Source organism: Protopterus annectens, chromosome 7.part1, assembly GCF_019279795.1.
Source record: "Protopterus annectens isolate FY-2018-M chromosome 7.part1, PAN1.0, whole genome shotgun sequence".
Lineage (NCBI taxonomy): Eukaryota > Metazoa > Chordata > Ceratodontiformes > Protopteridae > Protopterus > Protopterus annectens.
In genome coordinates this window covers 188,676,964-188,697,165 of record NC_056740.1, presented here as the reverse complement: position 1 = coordinate 188,697,165, position 20,202 = coordinate 188,676,964, and the positions used below count along the sequence as shown (strand labels likewise).

The 20,202-nt window shown below is 41.4% G+C and overlaps 1 protein-coding gene across 1 annotated transcript in view; it reads left to right on the top strand.

The window, feature by feature from the left end:
- Positions 1 to 20,202, top strand: part of LOC122807680 (cullin-associated NEDD8-dissociated protein 1-like) — a 1,198,738-nt gene that overhangs the window by 537,032 nt on the left and 641,504 nt on the right. Inside the window, exon 6 of the mRNA XM_044078634.1 lies at positions 7,014 to 7,119. Within this exon, the coding sequence (XP_043934569.1) occupies positions 7,014 to 7,119 (106 nt within the window). The remainder of the gene's footprint in view (positions 1 to 7,013; positions 7,120 to 20,202) is intronic.

Sequence of the window (20,202 nt, the reverse complement as noted above, 5' to 3'; positions counted from 1 at the left end):
TTAGATGAAATAGGGCTAGCCACCCTGTGGTATAAACCTTGTCTCTAGATGATTGTAACTGTTGAAGGGACACCATTTCCCCATGTACAAAAAAATGGGGTTGGGGGGGGTTGTGGATGGAAGGATATGGTATCTGAATTGCCTAGATATTGTAAGACCTTGCCAATTTAAGTCTGGTGGCTGCCAATAAAAGCAATTACTAGAAAATAGAAATCAAAGTCTAAACTAACTATTTGCAGTAGTAAATATAGTAACAGAGATTAAAGAACTGGAAGTGGGATCTTTAGAAAAGGGTAGTAGGAAATTGCATAGAAAAAATGGAATTGTGGGAAAAATACATGCAGAATAATGTTTTAGATGAGGAATGAAGTTTAAGGGAAAGCAGGAACTGAGTGAGCTATATAATGCTGGATTGAGTGTGACTGCAGAGAAGATTATATGTGATGTATAATGTTTGTAACGGAGAATATATCAATATGGTTTGGTTTCATTTATACGATTGCCTGTGTCATAAGTGACGATTCAATAATTATGGTTTAAAAAAAAACATCTTGGAGGTGATGGTGGTCTTCCCAGTGTTGTAGGCCTTTTAGGACCTTTTACTCTAGTACGCATTGCCATTCAGACCGACAATACATCAGTGGTATGGAGGAACTCTATATTGTCCCCTGTGTCGAGAAGCCATGAGAGTTTGTCAATGGGTGATGTCCTCCCAATGGTTTCTGATCACAAAGCGCATCCTGAGGTAATCTAAACAATGACAGTCGGAGCAGACTGATTCTTCTGCCTCACAAGTGGTCCCTGAATCCTGATATAGAAAAGCAGATTTTCAGCCGCTGGGGCACCCCTTGATGTGATCTGTTTGCTTCCCTGTCTAACATGAAATGCAGCAGTTTCTTTGCCCTGATTCTGCCAGAGCGACAATCACCAAGGGATGGTCTTCTGCATGCTTGGCATCTGGGTCTATTATACTCCTATACCTCGACTCCTCTGATAGTGACATTTCTTGAGAAAGCAGCCCATTGCAGAGTGACTGTCATCCTCATTGCACAGTTCTGGCTCCAACAAGTGTGGTTGGGTTTCCTCTTCCCTTATCTTGACCCGCCTGGGTTCCAGACCCTGTTCTGGGTCTGATTTCTTATCCTTCAGTCTAACTCGCCAAAACCTACTCTATCTCAAACTAACCACATGGTTCCTTCAGTTCCAGTGATGGCCAGTGATCCCAAGCTCTCAGAGTAATTCAAAACCGTTATTCTTTCCAGAAGCCTTCCACTCAAAAGGTTTACATCAGTAAGTGCTTCTGTATTTGGGACTCTTCCAAGGGTTTGGATCCTTTTTCTGCACCATTGGATGCTATTCTGGATTTCTTGGCTGGTCTTTTGCACTCCAGTTTCAGTTACTCTACCATTTAAAGTTCAGTTAGCCACCATTTCTAACTTTTAAATTAGCATGGACAGTATGCCTGTGACAGCCCATAAGCTCTCCAAGGCCTTTCTGAAAAGCACCGTTTATTATGTTCACCTGTTCATGATCTTGGTACCTCCTTGAGACCTAGTCTACTGTTGCAAGCTCTTACCAAGGCTCCCATTGCATTGGTAGCCTCAGTTTCTTAAAAGCTTTTCTCTTGGAAGACACTTTTTTTTCTGGTAGCGGACACTTCAGCAGGATGAGTGTCTGAGCTTCAAGCAATATCCCCTGTATCCCCTTATTTGGTCTCCACAAGGATGGCATGACCTTAAGGATCAACACTTCCTTTCTGCCTAAGGTAGCTTCTGATCTAATTTGAATCAGTTCATTCATTTATCTGTTTTCTTTGCAAATTTCAGTAGCAAGAGAATATTTTCTCCATTGTTTCTCTTCATTGACAACTGAGATTCAATTTGGATAGGACCAAAATTTTCAGAAAATCTAATCAGCTTTTTTGTTTCCTTTTCCAAAACACAGCTTGGCAAGCCTGTTTCTAAAATTACCCTCTCCTGATGGCTTTCAGATTGTATTGCCTTTGCTTTACTTCCTGAAAGGAATTTCTTTGCCTATTAGGCCTAAGGCTCATTCCCCCAAAGTGGTTGCGCTTTCATCTCCCTTTTTCCCTCTGGCTTCTATTGATGACATGCAGCAGATACTTGTTCTAATGCTTATACATTTGTGTCCCCTTGCAAACTGGACATCTTGCCTAGGCCTAGAGCTTCCATTGGTTACACCATTTTGAAGAATGTTCCGTCCTAGGACCACCATAAAGTTGTTACTGGCAGGGGACTCTGTTCCACAGGTTGAAGTGGACACAAAAGACAACATCGGATATGAAAATTATGTACTTAACCATAATGCTAGACCCATGTTGTCTTTTTCCATACTTCTCAACCATTCCTTCCACCTTCCCTCTCCAAATTGTCACAGTTTGCGGCTCTTGACTGGTGCTGCAGACCAGCCTTAAAGCTTTGATAAAAAACCCTTTCACTGTTCTATATCTATTATGCAGATAAATTGGAAACTATGGGGTAACCTCAATCTGAAGAGAGACTGTTAAAAGGAGGGAGTTGTAGGCAGATGAAACAGAGTTCCAGGACTGATGATTCTGAAGGAGCAGGTGTTGGATCAGATAACTCACAGGTTGAGAAGGATGAAGGATTACACATGTAGCATAATAGTAAGCACATAACTTTCTTTTTCTGTCCAAGAATCTCTGTCAGACGCACTCCATTCTCCTGTGAGAGTTGTGTTCATTTTTCTAGTCATGGGGTGGTCTGCTGTCTCCATTTGAAAGCATTCCTCTCTTCTCAGTGACTCATCCGTGTCTGCAGTTGCTACCTTCCAAGGGGAAGCATATCTTTGCATGTCTGTTTCCCCTCAGCTTGATGATGCAAATGCCATATTATAGTGTGGGCTCAGCTGGCTCAGAACTCCACTAGGTGAACACCTGGTACTCCCTCTAGGAGTCACCCATTTCGTGAGCCTAAGCCACCTCCTTGCCCCATCAGGTGTGTGCCAGCAGTGGGCACTCACTCTCTCATCCTCCTCAGCCATCTCCTGCATGCCCTCAAGACACTAGTCAAACTCTGATCACCCGAGGCATAGTCAGGGCCTTCTTGTTCACCGCATCATTTATTTTTTTTTTTGTTTTACTGATAAATTACTGATAATTTGTTTATTATTTGTTAAGAACGGATTATAAAAATGTATTTCCTGCATTAATAGGACCACTGAAGCTTTAGTATTCACAGCCACATCCAATAAAGCTGAGTTTTTGGGTATGGAAGTGTATCTACGTATCAGTGGTATGAAATTATTGACAAAGGGATGTAGAAAGGAATGTGCTATCAGTTTATATTTACACTATTTGAGCACCTACCTGTGTTACAAGGTAATGATTTGATAATTCAGATATTTAGAGCTCTGAAGTTAGTGACAGAAGACAGTATTTTTGAAATGGAGACAAATTAGCTAACCTGATGATTTATTCAAAGATGATTCTGATGAGATTGAGGGAAAAGGTATAGCAGGAAACTGATAGATTTAAATCTAGTGACAAATGAGCAAGAACGATGAGATAAGAGAGTTGAAAATATTAATTCTAAGCAAATAAGGCTGAGTACAGAGTTGTACGGTAGATAAAGTTACTATATGTCATAAATAAAACAACTAGAAAACTTTAACAACCAGTCCAGTTGTAAACAAATGCTTTTCAGGTTGAGCCATCCTTTTTTGGAATGAAAGAAGTTCATACAACAGTTATTTGAGAAAGGCAGAGACAACAGTGATGTTAAGGTGCTTTCACAAAAGTGCCACTTGCACTTGTGGAATGAGTAGTGCATGTAGATATGCTGCTAATGGCTCATATTTTGGGGATTATCATTCAGGCAGTACTTTGGTTAATTGTTGACCATTATAACTGCAGCATTAATAAAGTAGTGCATGTAGCCAGTTATATAGTTTGTGATCCCTACTATGTGGCAAAGTGAGGGTGAAAACTCAAAATAGAGGCTCACAGACCATGTTAAGACCATCAGAATAAAGGAGGACTATAATGTGTTTTAAACGTTCCATTTCTTGTCATAACTTGAAAAGAAAATCATTTTTCAATTAGTTTTGTCACCGTTATACTCTGCTCATTCCACTTTTTGGTTAGTGCAACTTTTCAGCCCAGTCACCGTGTGTCATTGTACAAGTTGTTTGGTTGGTGACTTTGCCTTGGCTTTGGTTTATAACTTGAAAAGGATTTTATTTATTTAGTTAAGTTCAAGAGAATTGCTTTGGCAAATTAAATTGTTGTCTGATAGTCCACAGGAGTAAACAGTCATAGTATTTTGAAGCCAGAACTTAAAGCCAGGGGGTTAAAAGAAGCTTTTTATATCATTAATATTATAGGTATTTAATGTTTTCCATTTGTCTTGTATGGGCAAAATAATGAGTAGTGATAATTTTGTGTGTGACATGATTAGATCAAATGGTTTTAAAAAAATGCTTTATATGGTGTTTACATCTTTGAAAGAGTCTGTGAATTTTAACAAAGATGAAAGTGCTTATGAGTATTGAAGCCAGTTGTATATCTTCATTTTGTTTTTATTGTTTTGTGATTGACACAGTACTGTAGTTTTTGTGTGAAATTTTGTTGATTTTTATTTGGCTGTAGCACATGGATTAATGAAACATTCATAGAGAACCATTTAATCAATTACCCAGTGATTGAACCCCAAACTATCAACTTTTAACAAATATAAATAAAAAGTGTTTTCAGACAGAAAAAAAAACAGCTAGCCATTCAAACAAAAAATGGTACAACTCTTCTGGAAATGTCCAGAAGAAACCATGCAAATTACCTCTCAAGTAGTGCAGCAGGGCAATTTCTCAGAATAGATTTACATCTGAAAAATATAGAAGACATTGACTGCACCCCCCAATACCTCTGTATCTGTACATGTACTGACCTGAGATTGCACAATACTGCTGAAAATGAGAAGTCCAAATGTGTGCTGTCATGTGATTGCTGTGTCATGCAAGTACTCAGTGTACCTCTCCATCAGTGGTAATTTGAAATGTGGTGTCCGCAAATGGGTACATCAAAAGAGGAAATTGAATGCATGTATGCATGAGTATTGGGAATATTTTGATAGAAAAAATACTCCAATAAGTCCAAATTTTCATTAAATTTTACAACTTAGAGTTTAATTGGAAATCTGCATACTCTGTAAGAGGGCACAGATGGTGAGTAGTAGATTCCTGTAATTGTTCAGTACCACTGATGATACTGTATGAATTATTTGTAATCCTGAGTAGATTTCTTGGTTCCTGGCTTTTAGGTGTTCTTTAACAAGGATTGAGACTCTGTCACCTATATCATCTGATCTGTAATAATGAAAGGAAATGTACTCTGGAACTTGTGATATGTATTTGGATCTTTAAACCATGTTTTGGTAGTGGTATAGACATTAACACACTTCCAAGCAGAGAAAAGCTTCAGTTATCTTTTGAGGATTCTGGCATTTAGCAAAGCTACCCACACCTTTGATTATCTTCTGTATTTGTTATTTCTTTTTGTCTTTGAATTTGTGAAAGTCTACTATAATGATGGAAAATTTTCTGTAATGTACTTGTACTTTCCAGGGAGAGAGGTGAAGCTCATCAGACTAGACAATGGTTTTATATCTCACTCCACACTGCCAGGCATTGAATTCCCCCTGTCTGTGTTATCATCTCCTTAGTTAGTTATTGAATGCAAACACTTTTTAATGACATGTGCATGCTATGCAAGATGATGAGAAGGTTTTGGTAAATAGATGTGTTTTTTCATGCTTGCATGGATGTTTGATAATAGTCATATCTTGTTGGATATTCATATTCAAGAGGGTAACTTTCTTAGTTTTCATTATTGCAGTGAGCATGCCATAATTTGCCTTGGCCTTTTTTTAAAACCTAGTTGAGATGCCAGTCATTATCTTAATTCAAAATAATCTTGCAATGCACATGGGATGGAGAAAATATTAACGTGGAGTTAAGGCATTCTAGGTTCTTGAAAGCCATTAGGTTTAAGCTTCACATTCAAATCTAAGATGCTTTCTAACACCTAGAAATCACCTTATTTTCTGGTTTAAAAGTTGTTAAAGAAACCACAGATTTGTTTTTTTCCCCCTCAGTTGTTGCCACATTTTTCTTTAATGTTTCGGTACTTTATCTGTACTTCCATTTTGTTTTCATTTTCCACTGCTCTAAAGCATTGTTTGTTCCTTCCATCTGTCCTATAGATTTCCTAGGATTGCACTTCCTAAAGTAAAACCATAACTTTTGTGAGCCACCATTTCACTGATATAATGATGTCTGTTTCAAAGAAGCAGTGTAGTTGTATTGAGATATTCCATGGTGTCCTATAGAATGAATAAAGCAGCTGTAATTACTGTTGGTGCATGCAGATATTATGTGTATGTGTGATGTGCACTTGCAAAATACCATCGTGTTTCCACACTTAACACCTTAATGTTTGTATCACTTTTAGACCTAATGATGGAGCTGCCAAGGAAGCAGACATCTTAACATTGTTTCACCTGTCTTCCTCTTGTCTGCTTTTCTTACTCCATGTTGTAGTGTATGCCATGAGCAGAATACTGCAAATGTACTACTTTGACAAACACTTGGTCAGTTTACAGTTTACCACAAATAAATGCAAATTTGATAATCCTATGAATAAAAAAACACTAACTTTGCCACAACTCAAGTTACCAATTGATGAAATATAGATAATGGACAGTGGAGCTTAACCTGCGTATTTTTAATAAACTGGTAACGTGGCAAAGTAGTGTTTTTTTTTTCTGGGATTGTCAGACTTGGCATTTATTTGGAGTATATTGTGTTTTCTATATCATTAGGAGTAGGATTTGTCAGTTTCAATTTCCAGTTTGTAAAAATATTAATTGGCAGAAAGCAAATATTTGAATACTTTGAAATGCTCTGTGTTGAATCTGACTTGCAGAAATAGTATGTGAATAAGCAAGTCTTTTTGCCTTCCATTTTCAATGTTACAGGTGAATATCTAGAAAAGATCATCCCATTAGTTACCAGATACTGTGACGTGGAAGATGACGAGCTAAGAGAATACTGCTTCCAGGCGTTTGAGTCCTTTGTCCGAAGGTCTGTAAATATAAAATGTGTGCCTCCATGTTCATTTATTTGTATCTTTGCTGTAAAATATTAAAGTGCATTTTACTTGGGGGAAAATGAGATATGGTAATTGCATGAAGAAGATGTAGCTGTGAGTTTGCTTGAGAATTGCAGCTAGTTCTTTGAATGTGGCCTTCATTTTTCCATCTCTTAGGACTTGCCTGAAGATGCAGACCTGAATATCCACCTAATGAAGTAATGTCAAATGTTGTTGTGTCTTTCGGCTTTTCCCGGTTAGGGGTCGCCACAGCGGAACTCTGGTCCGCTAATGATTGGCAGATAGATTTTTACGTGCCGAGTTGCCAGCCCTGGCGCGCAACCTTCAACGAAGGTACGCCCATTCAAGCATGTCTCCACGCAGAAGACGCTCTAGCTGAGAATCAAACCAGACAGTGTCTTATTGTGAGGCGACAACGCTACCGCAGCACCACCACCGCGTCTAATGAAGTAATTTCAAATAATTGTTTTAAATCCTTTGTTTCACTTGTCAGTCATGCCCACCCCATCCTTCCTTCTTTTGATGTGCCTTTACTCATGACTGCTGTAAACCATCAGTACCTCTTCCTTCATCCTCCATTGTGTATATTAACATTATTCTTGACCTTTTCTTAGAATCCTTGCCATCCTCCCCCCTACATTTTTGAGAACTCAACCTTACAGAAGCACAGCTGCATGAACACAAATTACAGAATCACCATAATTTGCAGACAGTAACATATACATACAAAGTGCTGCATGAAAGACATTTGAACTTTTTTCAGGGGCAGACTTCCTCCATCCCTATGGGAGCAAGTAGGGGTTGTGTCTTCCAGAGTCATCCACTCTGTTGAAGTATTCTAACTTGGAGGGTGCACATTCACAAGGCAAATTAAATATTTGACTGCTGTACAACAAAGCATTTCTTTAACAGAGCACAAGACTGAAGTTATAATATTTAAGAAAGATAGGTGCATGGAAATCCATCCTTTGTCATAAATGTGCATATTTTTATGCAATTCCCTTGTTGGTTCATTTTCAGGATATCATGATTTCGTAAGCTTTATTTCAGTATGGCATAATATTGACTTAGTCTTGTTGTCTTTCCATTAGCTTGTGTTTTGAGTTGATACTCCTTTTTATCCCATCTTTATTTTGTCTTCTGCTATTGTGCTGTCACATGTCACAATCTGTTTAATTCTGGGATTAGTTAACAACAAATCATAGTTTTCCTATGTTTTGGTGCTGCACCTGAATCTTGCATTATCTAGCCGATCCTTTGTCGACAAGCATAAGCACTGTTTTGCACTAAACTTGATGTGCACACTTTTATTTGTACATTTATTGTTATGCAGTACCTGTATTTGTCTTTAAATGTTTTGTGCAATGCATGTTATAAACATAGTAATGAAGTTAATTAATTTATTCACCTAACTACCCACTAAGTAGGCCATAGTAGATATAGTACTGGTAGATGACTTTCTCTGTCATTTACAACCAGTGCTTGGGTCTTTTGCTGAACAGTAACTTCATCCTATGATCTAGTGAGCTGCTTGACAAATAAAGAAAGAATATAACATCCTGACTGAAATCATTGTTGCAGTATTCTTAATGTATAGGTTTTGTCCGCTGACATCTGGATGTGGGGTACCAAAGCTTTATCTTCCAGAGGATCCATGTTTAGTGCATGACCTCAGTTTGTGTAAGTCGGGGTATACAGGCAGACATATGCACAAGTATCTCAGACTAACTCACTATCAGCCCAAACACCGGTTGTGCATCTTTGGGGCTGATCTTTGCTGGGTCATTGTTACCATTACTTTGCTTTTTCGCATTTCAGATAACTGCCCAGTTGGGGAACCTTCCTTTTTCGAGTATTTTGATTGTGTACATCACTCTTGTTAGATTTTAGCAGGAGAGGAAAATGCGAGTGCTGTAGGCAGATCCCGTACAAGGGCTTTCACACGAAGTGTCCTTTTGTTTAGGCCTGGAAAATGACTATAAAACCTGCTGAATCTCCATGTCATTTATTCCTAAAACCTTTAGGTCAAGGATTTCCTCCCTGAATGTGTTCCTTGAAACATGGTGTCTAAAATGCCTGGGTCAAGACAAAATGGTGGAATCCCCAGCATCTGACATTGCTCTTCTACCTAAGAAGAAACTCAAAAGATCCTAGGATGACTTGCAGCCTTGCATCTCCAGAAACACCCACTGAGGTTACAGAACCTGTGGTTGATCAGATACCTTTCAGTTGCCTGCTACCAAGACCCTGTTGGAGGCTGGTATGGCTCATTTGGATTTACATGTGGCAGATGCCTCGGGTGTACCACTTCTCATTATTTCAGAGGGTCCACATGGAGTTCCTCAAATCCTTGTCAGAGAAGAGCTTCCAGGTACTCTGGAATTGTGCCAAGGATCTGAACTTCAAAGACTAGTTCAGATGGATATCATACCTAGAAAGAAAAAAATGGAAACTAGGTATTTAACCTTACCTACAACTTTCAAAGAAAAAGAATGGCTAGACTTTTCCCAGGGCTTATTTAAAGCAGTCATGGCCCTGAAACCTCCTTCCTTTGTGTCACAGCTGCGACAGGCCACACTACAAAGACACAATCAAGATTTCTCTTCCTCTGAGGAGGAACAGGATCTGGATTCTGATCTGTCACTGGATTATTCCTCACAGATACATTTCCCTGAACTGCTTTCTGCTGAAGGGGATGCACTCTCCCAGATTCCCCTATTGAGGAGGCATCCTTGGGGGAAAATGTCCAGAACATTGAGACATTTCGAATGGCAGTCAAAACAAATCTCAGATGGTTAAAAAATATGTGACACTCTCATGGACATGGGCACTCCACCCCCCACACCCACCACCCCGTCCAATCCCTCCAGTACTGGATGTATATCAGGATACCTTTCACTCTACATCTTCAGCTCCTGATTCTCAACCTCCAGCACCTAAAAGACCAGACTGACTTTACAAGGTACCTGTTGAACTGAAATACCTCTGTAAGAACCATATGGCTGACCCTGATGCTGTCTCCCTGTCCTTGGACAAGCCATCTAAAATTTTGCCCAGTGCTATAACACCCTTTCCACAGACAAGGACAGTAGGGCTGTCACTAGATGGGTAAAGATCTACACGTCTTCCACCCTTCCATTGAGAGCTATCAGCTACCAAATGTATTTGCTGTTAGTCCTGCTGTGTCTGTTTTAAGGTCATGTCAGACTCATAATCTGCAGAGACCATACTTTCTCAAGCTACTCAAATTGCTGGGCACAACATCAAAAGCAGTTGTGATGCTGTGGATGCCTCTTCCAGAGCTGCAGCCACAGGTTCAGTCATTAGATGTGCATGGTTGAGCAGTTAGCCCATCGTTCTGAGGAGTTCAAATCTAAAATCCTAGATTCTCCACTACACAAAGACTTATTATTTGGTCCGGAGTTGCTAAACTCTTTAAAGCTTTACAAGAGCAGGGTAAGACCATGAAAGATTGTAGGCAAACTTTATTTTCTACAGTCTTCAGATGCCACAGGAACTAGCCGACTAAGTCTACTACCTTTAAGAGAGACCTTCAGCCCACTCACAGAAGAAAAACACCTAGAATGAAATTCTCAGAAATGGCACATAGGGAATCTCCTTCAGGGATGGCTCCTTTTGGAGGCAAAAACCTGTGACTACCTTTCCAACTGCATCACCCCCTCCTCAAACCCTCCACCACTCCTTCAAAAAAGACCTTCTATGTCCCTTTGTTTCTGGGAAATGGTAACTGCAGAAAAATGGGTCCTGACCATCATCAAAGAATACTATGCCATGCCATGAGAAAGCATCCCCTGTCTAAAGGGCTTTCCTCCTCTGTTAAAAAACTCCTTTGCTCAGTCCTGGCATTCAGGACCTAGATCAGGGCACGATGGAAAGTGCACCACTCTCCTGCATAGGAAAAAGGTTCTATTCCAGAAGCTGTTCCAGGAAGGAAGGACAGTGGAGACACTTCTGGATCTCTCTGTCCTTAAACACCTTTCTGAGGGTACCCACTTTCAGAATGCTCTCTGCATCCACTTCTGCCTTTCATTCTTCCTCACACTTTCCTTGTATCACTAGACCTAAAGGATGCTTACCTCCACAACCCCATTTGACCTTTTTGCAGAAACTTCCTCAAGATTTTTCTTTGGCTCATCGCATTTTCAGTTTACTGCTTTGCCATGTGGCCTTTTTACAGTACCAAGAGTTTTTACAAAAATGCCTATCTCCAGTGGTAGCTTTCTGTCACAAGGAGGGAATTCATATTTTCTCTTACCTGGATGACCTAGTGATTCAAGCTGTCTCCATAGATTCCCTCCTCAAGCATGTACATTTCACAGTACTGTCCTATCCATCCTGGGGTTCACAATCAACTTCAAAAAATCCCATCTCACACCCTCACAGGACTTGTTTTTTTCTGGGATGCAGACTGGATATGTGCAGAATGCTTGCCTTCCTTCCTCAGGAGAAAATTCTCAGTCTGGCTACCATTTTCAAAATCCTGTACTCGGAATCTCACTGAACAGCAAGGGAGATACTCAGAGCCTTGAGCTTCATGGTAGTTGCTATTCCAATGATTCCTGTGGCCAGACTACTTATGCAGAAAATTCAGTGGTACCTGAAATCAGTCTGGTCTCAATATTGCTGGCCCTGGATACCATAATCCCCCTTTGACCTTGCCTCAAAAAAGAGCTACTCTGGTGGGAAAAACAGGTCATGCTCAACCCAGGCCGTCCTTTCACATCAGCCCCACCAAACCAAGTTTTTTGCATACAGGCTTTGTACAGAGCATGGGGGGTAGACAGAATTCCACACAGTATAGGGGAAATGGCCTTCCCCAATCCTGAAAAATTGCATCGACCTGAAATAAATGAGAAACCATCTGCAAGCACAGCAGATATTCTTCCGCTTGTAGAAGCCAGGCTCACTACTGGTGTACAGTGACAGCACCACAGTTACATGATATCTGAACAAACAGGGAGGCACAAAGTCTTACCCATTGTGCAGGCTAGCACAGGAGGCATGGCACCTAGCCAAACAAATGGGCATAACTCTGTCAGCTGCATGAGTTCCCTCCCAGGAGAATGCCCCGGCAGACTCCCTAAGCAAGTCCTTAAAGGACCCTTGCAAATGGACCCCGAACAAGCAAGTCTTTAAAAGTATAAGGAATCAGTGGGGAACTCCACAGGTAGACCTTTTTGCTTTACCAGAAAACCACTAGCTTCCCCTGTTCTGCACCTGGAGTCCTCCCCCCTCAGCTTGGAGGGCAGATGCCTTTTCTTTCCAGTGGTCAGTGAGGTTTCTGTACATCTTTCCCTCTCTGCCACTTCTCCCAAACATCCTTCTGAAAGCTCAAAAGGAGACTCCAAAACATATACTCATGGCCCTATTCTGGCCAAGACAACACTCGTTTCCTCTCCTACTCCACCTGTCCAAGGAAAACATTGGAAAATACCATTGCAGCCAGACATGCTCACTTAACAGCAAGGTCTGCTGCTCCATCCAAATCTAGTGTCTCTGTCTCACTGTGTGGATGTTAGGGTTCTGATCCCTAAAAGATACCTTTTTTTCAAGAGGTGGTTCGGGCTGTACAGGAAACCTACCACCAGAAAAGCATGTACAGCTAAGTGGAGAAGATTTTCAATTTAGTGCATCAAGAACAGCAAGGGAACCCATTCTTATCAGATACTCCTGCTGTCCTGTAATATCTCTGCAAATTATTACACTATGGTCTGGCCTACTCTTCCATTAAAGTTCATCTATTTGCCATTAATGCCTGTTTTCATGTTGATCATCCTTGTACAGCCAAGATGGTAGTCAAACTTTTCTTGAGGGGTCTCCTACACCTTAAGCCATCTAGGGAGCCTATTCCTCTTCCCTGGGATATCAACATTTTGCTGGAAATACTTTGTCCCCTTTCGAGCCAGCAGCTTATGCCATTTTCAAATTCTACACCTTGAAAACTATCCTTCTGCTTGCTCTTACCTGTGCCTGCTGAGAGTCTGAACTTAATTTTTGTGGCTATTCCACCCTTTCTCACTTTCTACAAGGACAGGGTGACTATCGGGGCCAATCCATCTTTCTTACCTAAGGTAGTGAATGAGATGGCCCTCAACCAGGCCATCTACCCGCCTACCTTTTTTTCCTAATCCCCAAAATAAGGGGGAAAGGATTCTCAACTCACCAGATGTTCATAAGCAGCTAAGATTTTACTTGAACAGAACAAAAACTGCCAGAAAAACTGGTCAACTTATTGTCTCATTCATTGATTCCAAGCTGGGCCATTCTTCCTGTAAGTAAACCAGTGCATCTTGGTATCTAAAGTTGTTTTTTCTGTTACACACAATATGGGAAAGCATTGCCTTCCTGCCCACAAGTGCATTCCACTAGGGGAGTGGCCTCTTCTGGGACATTACACAAGGGTGTAGATGTCAGGTTCATCTTGGAAGTGGCCACCCCCTCCTCTGTGCACACATTCACCAAGCTTTACAAGACTGATACCTTTTCAAGATCCAGGGCTGCCTTTGCTAGGTCTGTGTTGTGTGGTCTCCTGGGCATTTCATCTTCCCTTTAGCCAAACTCTCTCTTTTCTACCTCCTTCAGCTCTGCGAATCACCCATGTGTTAAGAATACTGCAGCAGTGAATCTGATGTTGTCCTTTTCATTCTTCCTTAACAAATGGTTTATGGATCGGATCCTATGACCTTACTCTGCCCCATACTATAGAGTTTGGATCCAACTCTTGAGCTCCTCTCTCTGCCCATAATGTCCTAGTCCATTCTTTGGATCCAACTCTTAAGCTCCCCCCTCTACCCATAAGGTCCCAGTCCATCCTCAGTTCCTCAGATCTTGTTTTCCACCATTGTGCTGAGACAGAGGGTCCTTATCTCGAGTGACTGCATCAGCAATTTGTAAGAGATTTTTTTGTTCTCCTTGACTAAATATTCATCTTTCCCTTATTTCTCAACCTCCCTCTTAGTTTTCTCTGTACAGCATCAGGTTTCTATTTCTGCCGTGTAATCTACATACTTTTTTCACCTTGGTGGGTATTCTCTATCTGACTATTTAACTCAGGGTAATTCTTGATTACCATTGCTGGTAATTTTTCCTTCCTTTTATGTTCTAACTCTTTTTTTTTTTTTTTTTGCTGACAAGTCTTTCCATTTACTTTCTAACTCTTTAACTAAAAAAAAAAATTCTTTCCTATTATACATTGTTTTTTTCTTAGCGAGACCCTTTTTTGTAGGACTGCTTATCTCTGCTCTCCTGTCATGGCTGACAAACCACAGGATTCAAAAAAATGCACTTTTTAGGCATAAAATCCCTAACTGATGCCTACAAGAAGTGCGTTTACTCTTTAGGAGCCGACCATCTGGATACTAATTAAAGTATTTGTGCTGCATTCAAATCCAGAGTGTTGGCTGATAGACACAGCAAACTTATTTTAAAAGGACTTTTGTTTCATTATCTACCTTTGGGGCTCAACCCCCCGGCGAAACTACTAAATCTGCTCTTTTGGAGCATATAAAATGCTGTCTGCCAAAGTCCTCTAGGACATTGTCAAAACCCCCACTGAAAATTTCAAAATCTTTGTATCCGATGTCCTCCAACCTGAAAGCTAGATCCTAAATCATCGGATCACAGAGCTTCAGATCCAGTCATACTGGCCAGTCCCACGGCTCTGACCTCAGATCACAGACCTTCAGATCTGAAACGTGGCATTTCACACGGTCAAAGAACTCGCTCACCAGAATTCATCCTAGATCAGATATCTCCTACTCTGCACTCTCAATTCATGCAGATTCCCAGGAAGCATTCCAGGCCACAGTCCACCACATCCTCCAGGTCCTCCAGAAGTCTGTCAGAAGCAAATTTGGATAAGATGTGAATTTCTCAGAGCTCAGATCCAGATGGGGGTCATATCTCCATCCCTTATTGGATCTGTGAGTCTTCCAACCACTTCTCACACAATACTGTCTCCTTCTATGATCCTCCCTAGAGTTTCGGAGCCCAAGTATCCAACAGCCCCAAGAGGTCCGGTGTCCGAGCCAAAGAAAATAAATTATTTGATTCTGACAGTATCCCTGATGTATTCTTCAATGAGCTAGCTAGTTCTAGCTAGTTCCACTCCTATACCTTTGGATTTGGATTGGGACATGTCCTGGAGCCGAAGCGTCTGCATCAGATCTGTGGGGCCAGGATCTACTCCACTGTTATTGGATCCTTTCGTGCCTCTCAGAGCCTCAGCGTTGGACAGCGTGGGTTCATTTCACCCTTGAGGCATGGATCCAGTAGAAGTTATGATCTACCTGTGCTGGAAGTATCTGTTCTGGTGCAGGTGGCCATGGCTTTTCTGGGCCCATCTGCCTTTGAGGTTGTGGAAAGAGCTTTTTCTCTGTCCAGAGAACTGGTCTCTCACCCCTGGGATCAACTCCCTATTCTCTTCTTGGTTATGAGATCTGAGTCAATCAGACCTATTCCAGAGGGACAGACAGTTCCAGCTAGTTCTCAAACAGTTCCTGTAGAGGAACTTTCCCTCTCTTCAGATACCTACCCTGAACATCTCCTGAAGGAGATCCACTGGAAGAGGACATGCAAGAGGAGCCACATAGGTTCCTCCTTGGAATTTCTTACAGAGGATACTGATTTGGATGAAGGAGAAGGGTCCCCCAGATCACCACCAGATGATGTCTCCTTTGGAGACATATTAGAGATCCTCAGGCAGAAAGTTGGTTGGTCTTCCAATAATCATTTTCCCAGAGGAATCTATAGTTTTGGAAGCTTTCAGTTTTGGCCCATACGTATCTTGGGTTACCCCCCCCCCCCCGGCAGATGAATTTATTGATTTAGCTTCCCACCGGGCATGTAATGAGCCAGACGAGATACCACTAAGCCCATTCCGAGACAACCTGACAAATTCTTAACTCCTCCTAAGGATAGCCCCGAATGGAGCAAAGGACTCCCAGCAGATGCTATGGTGGTGGTGGCAGCCACTAAAAAAGAGCTAGCAGAACAGAGCACTTCTGTCCATCCACTAGAGAGTCTAGGACATTGGACAGATTTGGAAAGTGAGTCTTTGCCTCAGCAGCCTTCACCTTGAGGTCTCTTAACTACCTGACATATTTCACAAGACTACAGCAAGATTTGACTAAGGAACTATCAAATTCTGTCTCTGAGGCCATGTCTGCAGAGGATTTCCTCTCAACTGGCCATTTTTTTGTCAGTTTCCAATGCTTCTATGAGGTTGGTTTCTCGCACAGCTGAAGGCACCTTACGGGCTGCTGGTTCAGGCTTTGCTTTAAGGAGACATGCCTAGATGCGACTGTGCAACTTTGCAGAGCCTTTCAAGACGTGTTTCATCAAAGCTCCCTATGATGGTACATCGGTAAAAGAAGCTGTTAACCAGCAGCGAACACGAAGGGAAGACTGTCTGCTATGGGAATTAAGTTTTCTACCCCTTAACAAACCTTTTCTAAGAATCAAAAAGGCAGTAAGAAAATGTGGTTCTACAAATCTCTTTTCCAAGATCTGCGTGGGGGACAACTCCTCTAGAGGCAGAGGAGGCAGTTTCAATTTTAGATGTCACCTAGAGGGAGAGGAGGCCAGCAAAATCAGGGATTCCATGATTCCTTTCCGGACAGACTGTTCCAGTGCTCCTGAAGTGCTGCCTGGCTGTCCACCTCTGGACACATTTGGGGGATGATTGTCCTTGTACCCAGATGCCTGGACAAATGTTACAGATTTATGGGTACTAAGAGTAATATCCAGAGGTTATTCCATTCCATTTCACCAACTCCCTATCTGCAAAAGAAAGATGCTTCCTGATTTCCACCCAGTCAGAGGAAGGCAGCAGCAAAAGAAATTCAAAAGCTGCTAGACAAGAGCCATCCAAGAGGTCCCACCAGACAAAGTATGATTCAGAACTTACACTTCTTTTTTTGTGCCCAAAAAGACAGGGGATCTCAGACCAATTTTGGGATCTGAGAAAATTGAATCAGTACGTGAAGAAGTCAAAGTTCCATGTGGCCACAGTACAGTCCATTTTGCTTTTCTTCGCAAGGATGATTGGATGTGCTCTGTAGATCATCAGGATGTGTACTATCACATCAAAATAGACAGATGCTTCAGAAAACATTTATGCTTTTGGCTGGGAGCCAGTCACAACCATTTCAAAGCCCTACCCTTTGGGCTTACCACAGCCCCCAGGATGTTTACCAAATTCATGGTAGTGGTAGCAACTCACTTGAGACTTAAAGGATTCAGAGTGTTTCCATATCTAGAGGACTGGCTCCTCACCACCCCCTCCAGACATAATCTTCAACAATCCAGGTTCTGTGTGCTCCAGATTTGTCAGTCACTGGGAATAACAATGAATTATGCCAAATCAAAGTTGACACCAGTACAGAGCCTGGAGTTTATTGGTATACATCTGAACATAACACAGACTGCATCCTTACCACCTCATGCTCAGATCACAAGTTCATTAGATCTTTTTCCGTCCATCTCCTTCAGCCAGATTCATTATTAAGGTGCTGAGATCCATGGCAGCAGCAATAGTATTACTTCTTTTAGCATGATACTATATGTGTGTTCTTCAGTGGACATTAGTTGTTCAATGGTTTATTCTTCGACAACCCCTGTCCTTTCCAGCCAATCATACATGGATTTGCAAACACCACATCCATTGGTGGATCCAGTCAAATGACATTTATCTAGGTCGGCCCTTTGTTCTGGCTACTGTGACTATGGATGCCTCCCAATTGGGTTGGGGGTGGGATTTCTTGGGAATAATGGTTCAAGGCAAGTGGTCCCCCAGAGACCAATTCTCATATCAGTGTACTGGAGATGACAGCAGTCCTATTAGCATTGCAGGCATTCCAAGATGCTCTTCCTCTAGGGACTATTTTGATTCAAACCAACAAGCATATCTGTCGTATGGTACATCAACAAACAAGGAGGAAACCAATATTACTCTGTTTGCACAGAGGCTTTGAGAGTGTGGCAATGGATGATGTCCACAAACTTTCTAATTACAATGCACATCCCTGGGAAAGCCAGTGCATTAGTGGACAAATTAAGCAGGTCCATTCTGATTTCTCCAGTAGTCTCTCGATCAGTATTTGGCAGAAGAGATTTTTCTGCCATCTGGGCCAACCTTGCTCTGACCTCTTTGCGTCCCCCGACGACAAGTGCAGCAGGTATTTTGCTCGGAACTTCCCTCAGGGAGAGCTACTGAGAGATGCTGTAGTCCATGTTTGGTCATCTGGGCTCATTTAAGGATATCCTTTACTTCCCATGATTCCCAAATTTCTACAGAAAGCAACCCGGTTGAAGAGCTCAGTCATTCCCATTCCTCCTTACTGACCTCAACAAGTGTGGTTCCTCTTCCTTTGGTCTCATCTTTGTTATACTCCATGGATACTGGACCCAACTCCAGATCTCCTCCCACACCCCTTGGGGATAAGTAATCCCAATATTCAGGCTCTCAAACTGACAGCATGGTTTCTCTACTTCCAATAATAGTCAGGCAGCTCAGGCTTTCTTCCTCGGTACACACCATTGTATTATCCTCTCAAAAAGATTCCACCAAGAAAGTTTATAAAAGCAAGTGGAGAAGATTCTCCCTTTGTGCATTGAAAAATAATACTGACCCTTTTCCTGACCTGGTTTCTGCTATTCTTTAACTTCTTTTTAAAGAAGGGGCTGTTTTTCTATGATTAAACTGCAATCGGAAGCCATTTCAAACTTCCATACACTAGACAATTATTTTTTGGCTTCTTCCAAATTATGTAAAGCATTTCTAAAAGGCATTTTTCTCCTTAGACCACCAATAAAGGATCTTTCCCCTCCTTGGGATCTGTCTATCGTGCTACAACGGCTGACTCAAATGCCCTTTGAAACTTCAGCAAAAACTGATCTAAAATTTCTTTCTTAGAAAATAGCCTTCTTAGTTGCTATCACTTCTACAAAAGGAATTTATGAACTCCAGGCTCTCTCATCAGATCCGCCTACATTATTTTCCATAAAGATAGGGTTACTTTATTCAAGAACTCTTTTTTTTTTTTTTTTTAGTGGCTTCTGAGTGTAACATTAACCAATCTATTCATTTGCTGGTTTTCTTTCCAAATTTTTCAAATAAAGGAGAGTACATGTTACATCTCTTAGATGTGCACAGACAATTACATTTTTATCTTCACAGAACAAAACAAATCAGCATATTGGATCAGCTATTTGTTTCCTTCTCACCAAAAAGGTTAGATTATCCAATTTCTAAATTTACATTAGCTAAATGGATTATAGATTGTATTTCTTGGATCTGTTCTCAACAAGGCACATCCCTACAGACCATCTAAAGCCCACTCAGCTAGATCCATGGCCACGTCATCTGCTTTCTGGTTAAGAACCTCTATTGATATTTGTGCAGCAGCCACTTGGTCCAATGCTCATACCTTTGTTACTCATTACAAATTGGATTTTAATATCTAGAAGCAGAGCTGCCTTTGGCCCAGCGCTACTCTGGAATATCCTTCCATGAGGGTCACCAAGGATTGACATAGCTGGGGAGACTGTCCCATTAGTTGAAGAATGAAAAGGACATCAGGTTTAAGTTATTTACTCAATATAACCAGGCATCTGTGTTGTCCATTTTCATTCTTCCTCAACTTCCCCTCCTTCCACCCCCCCTTCCTAAAATCGTCTGGAGGATTCTTTTAGATTATTTATTGCAACTTACAGTTCTGGTTCCCTGCGGTAGTGGTGCTGCGGTAGCATTTTCACCTCACAGCAAGACATTGTCCCATTCGATTCTCAGCTAGAACGTCTTCTGTGTGGAGGCATGCATGAATGGGCGTGCCTTCGTTGAAGGTTGTGCATCAGGGCTGGTAACTCGGCACGTAAAAATCCACTACCAAACATTAGCGGACCGGAGTTCCGCTGTGGCGACCCCTAACCGGGATAAACCGAAAGACACAACATTGTAACTTACATTTCTGGGTTTGAGCCCTTTTCTTTCAGCCATCCCTTTCTCTATCTAATTTATGAGGATTTTATAGCAA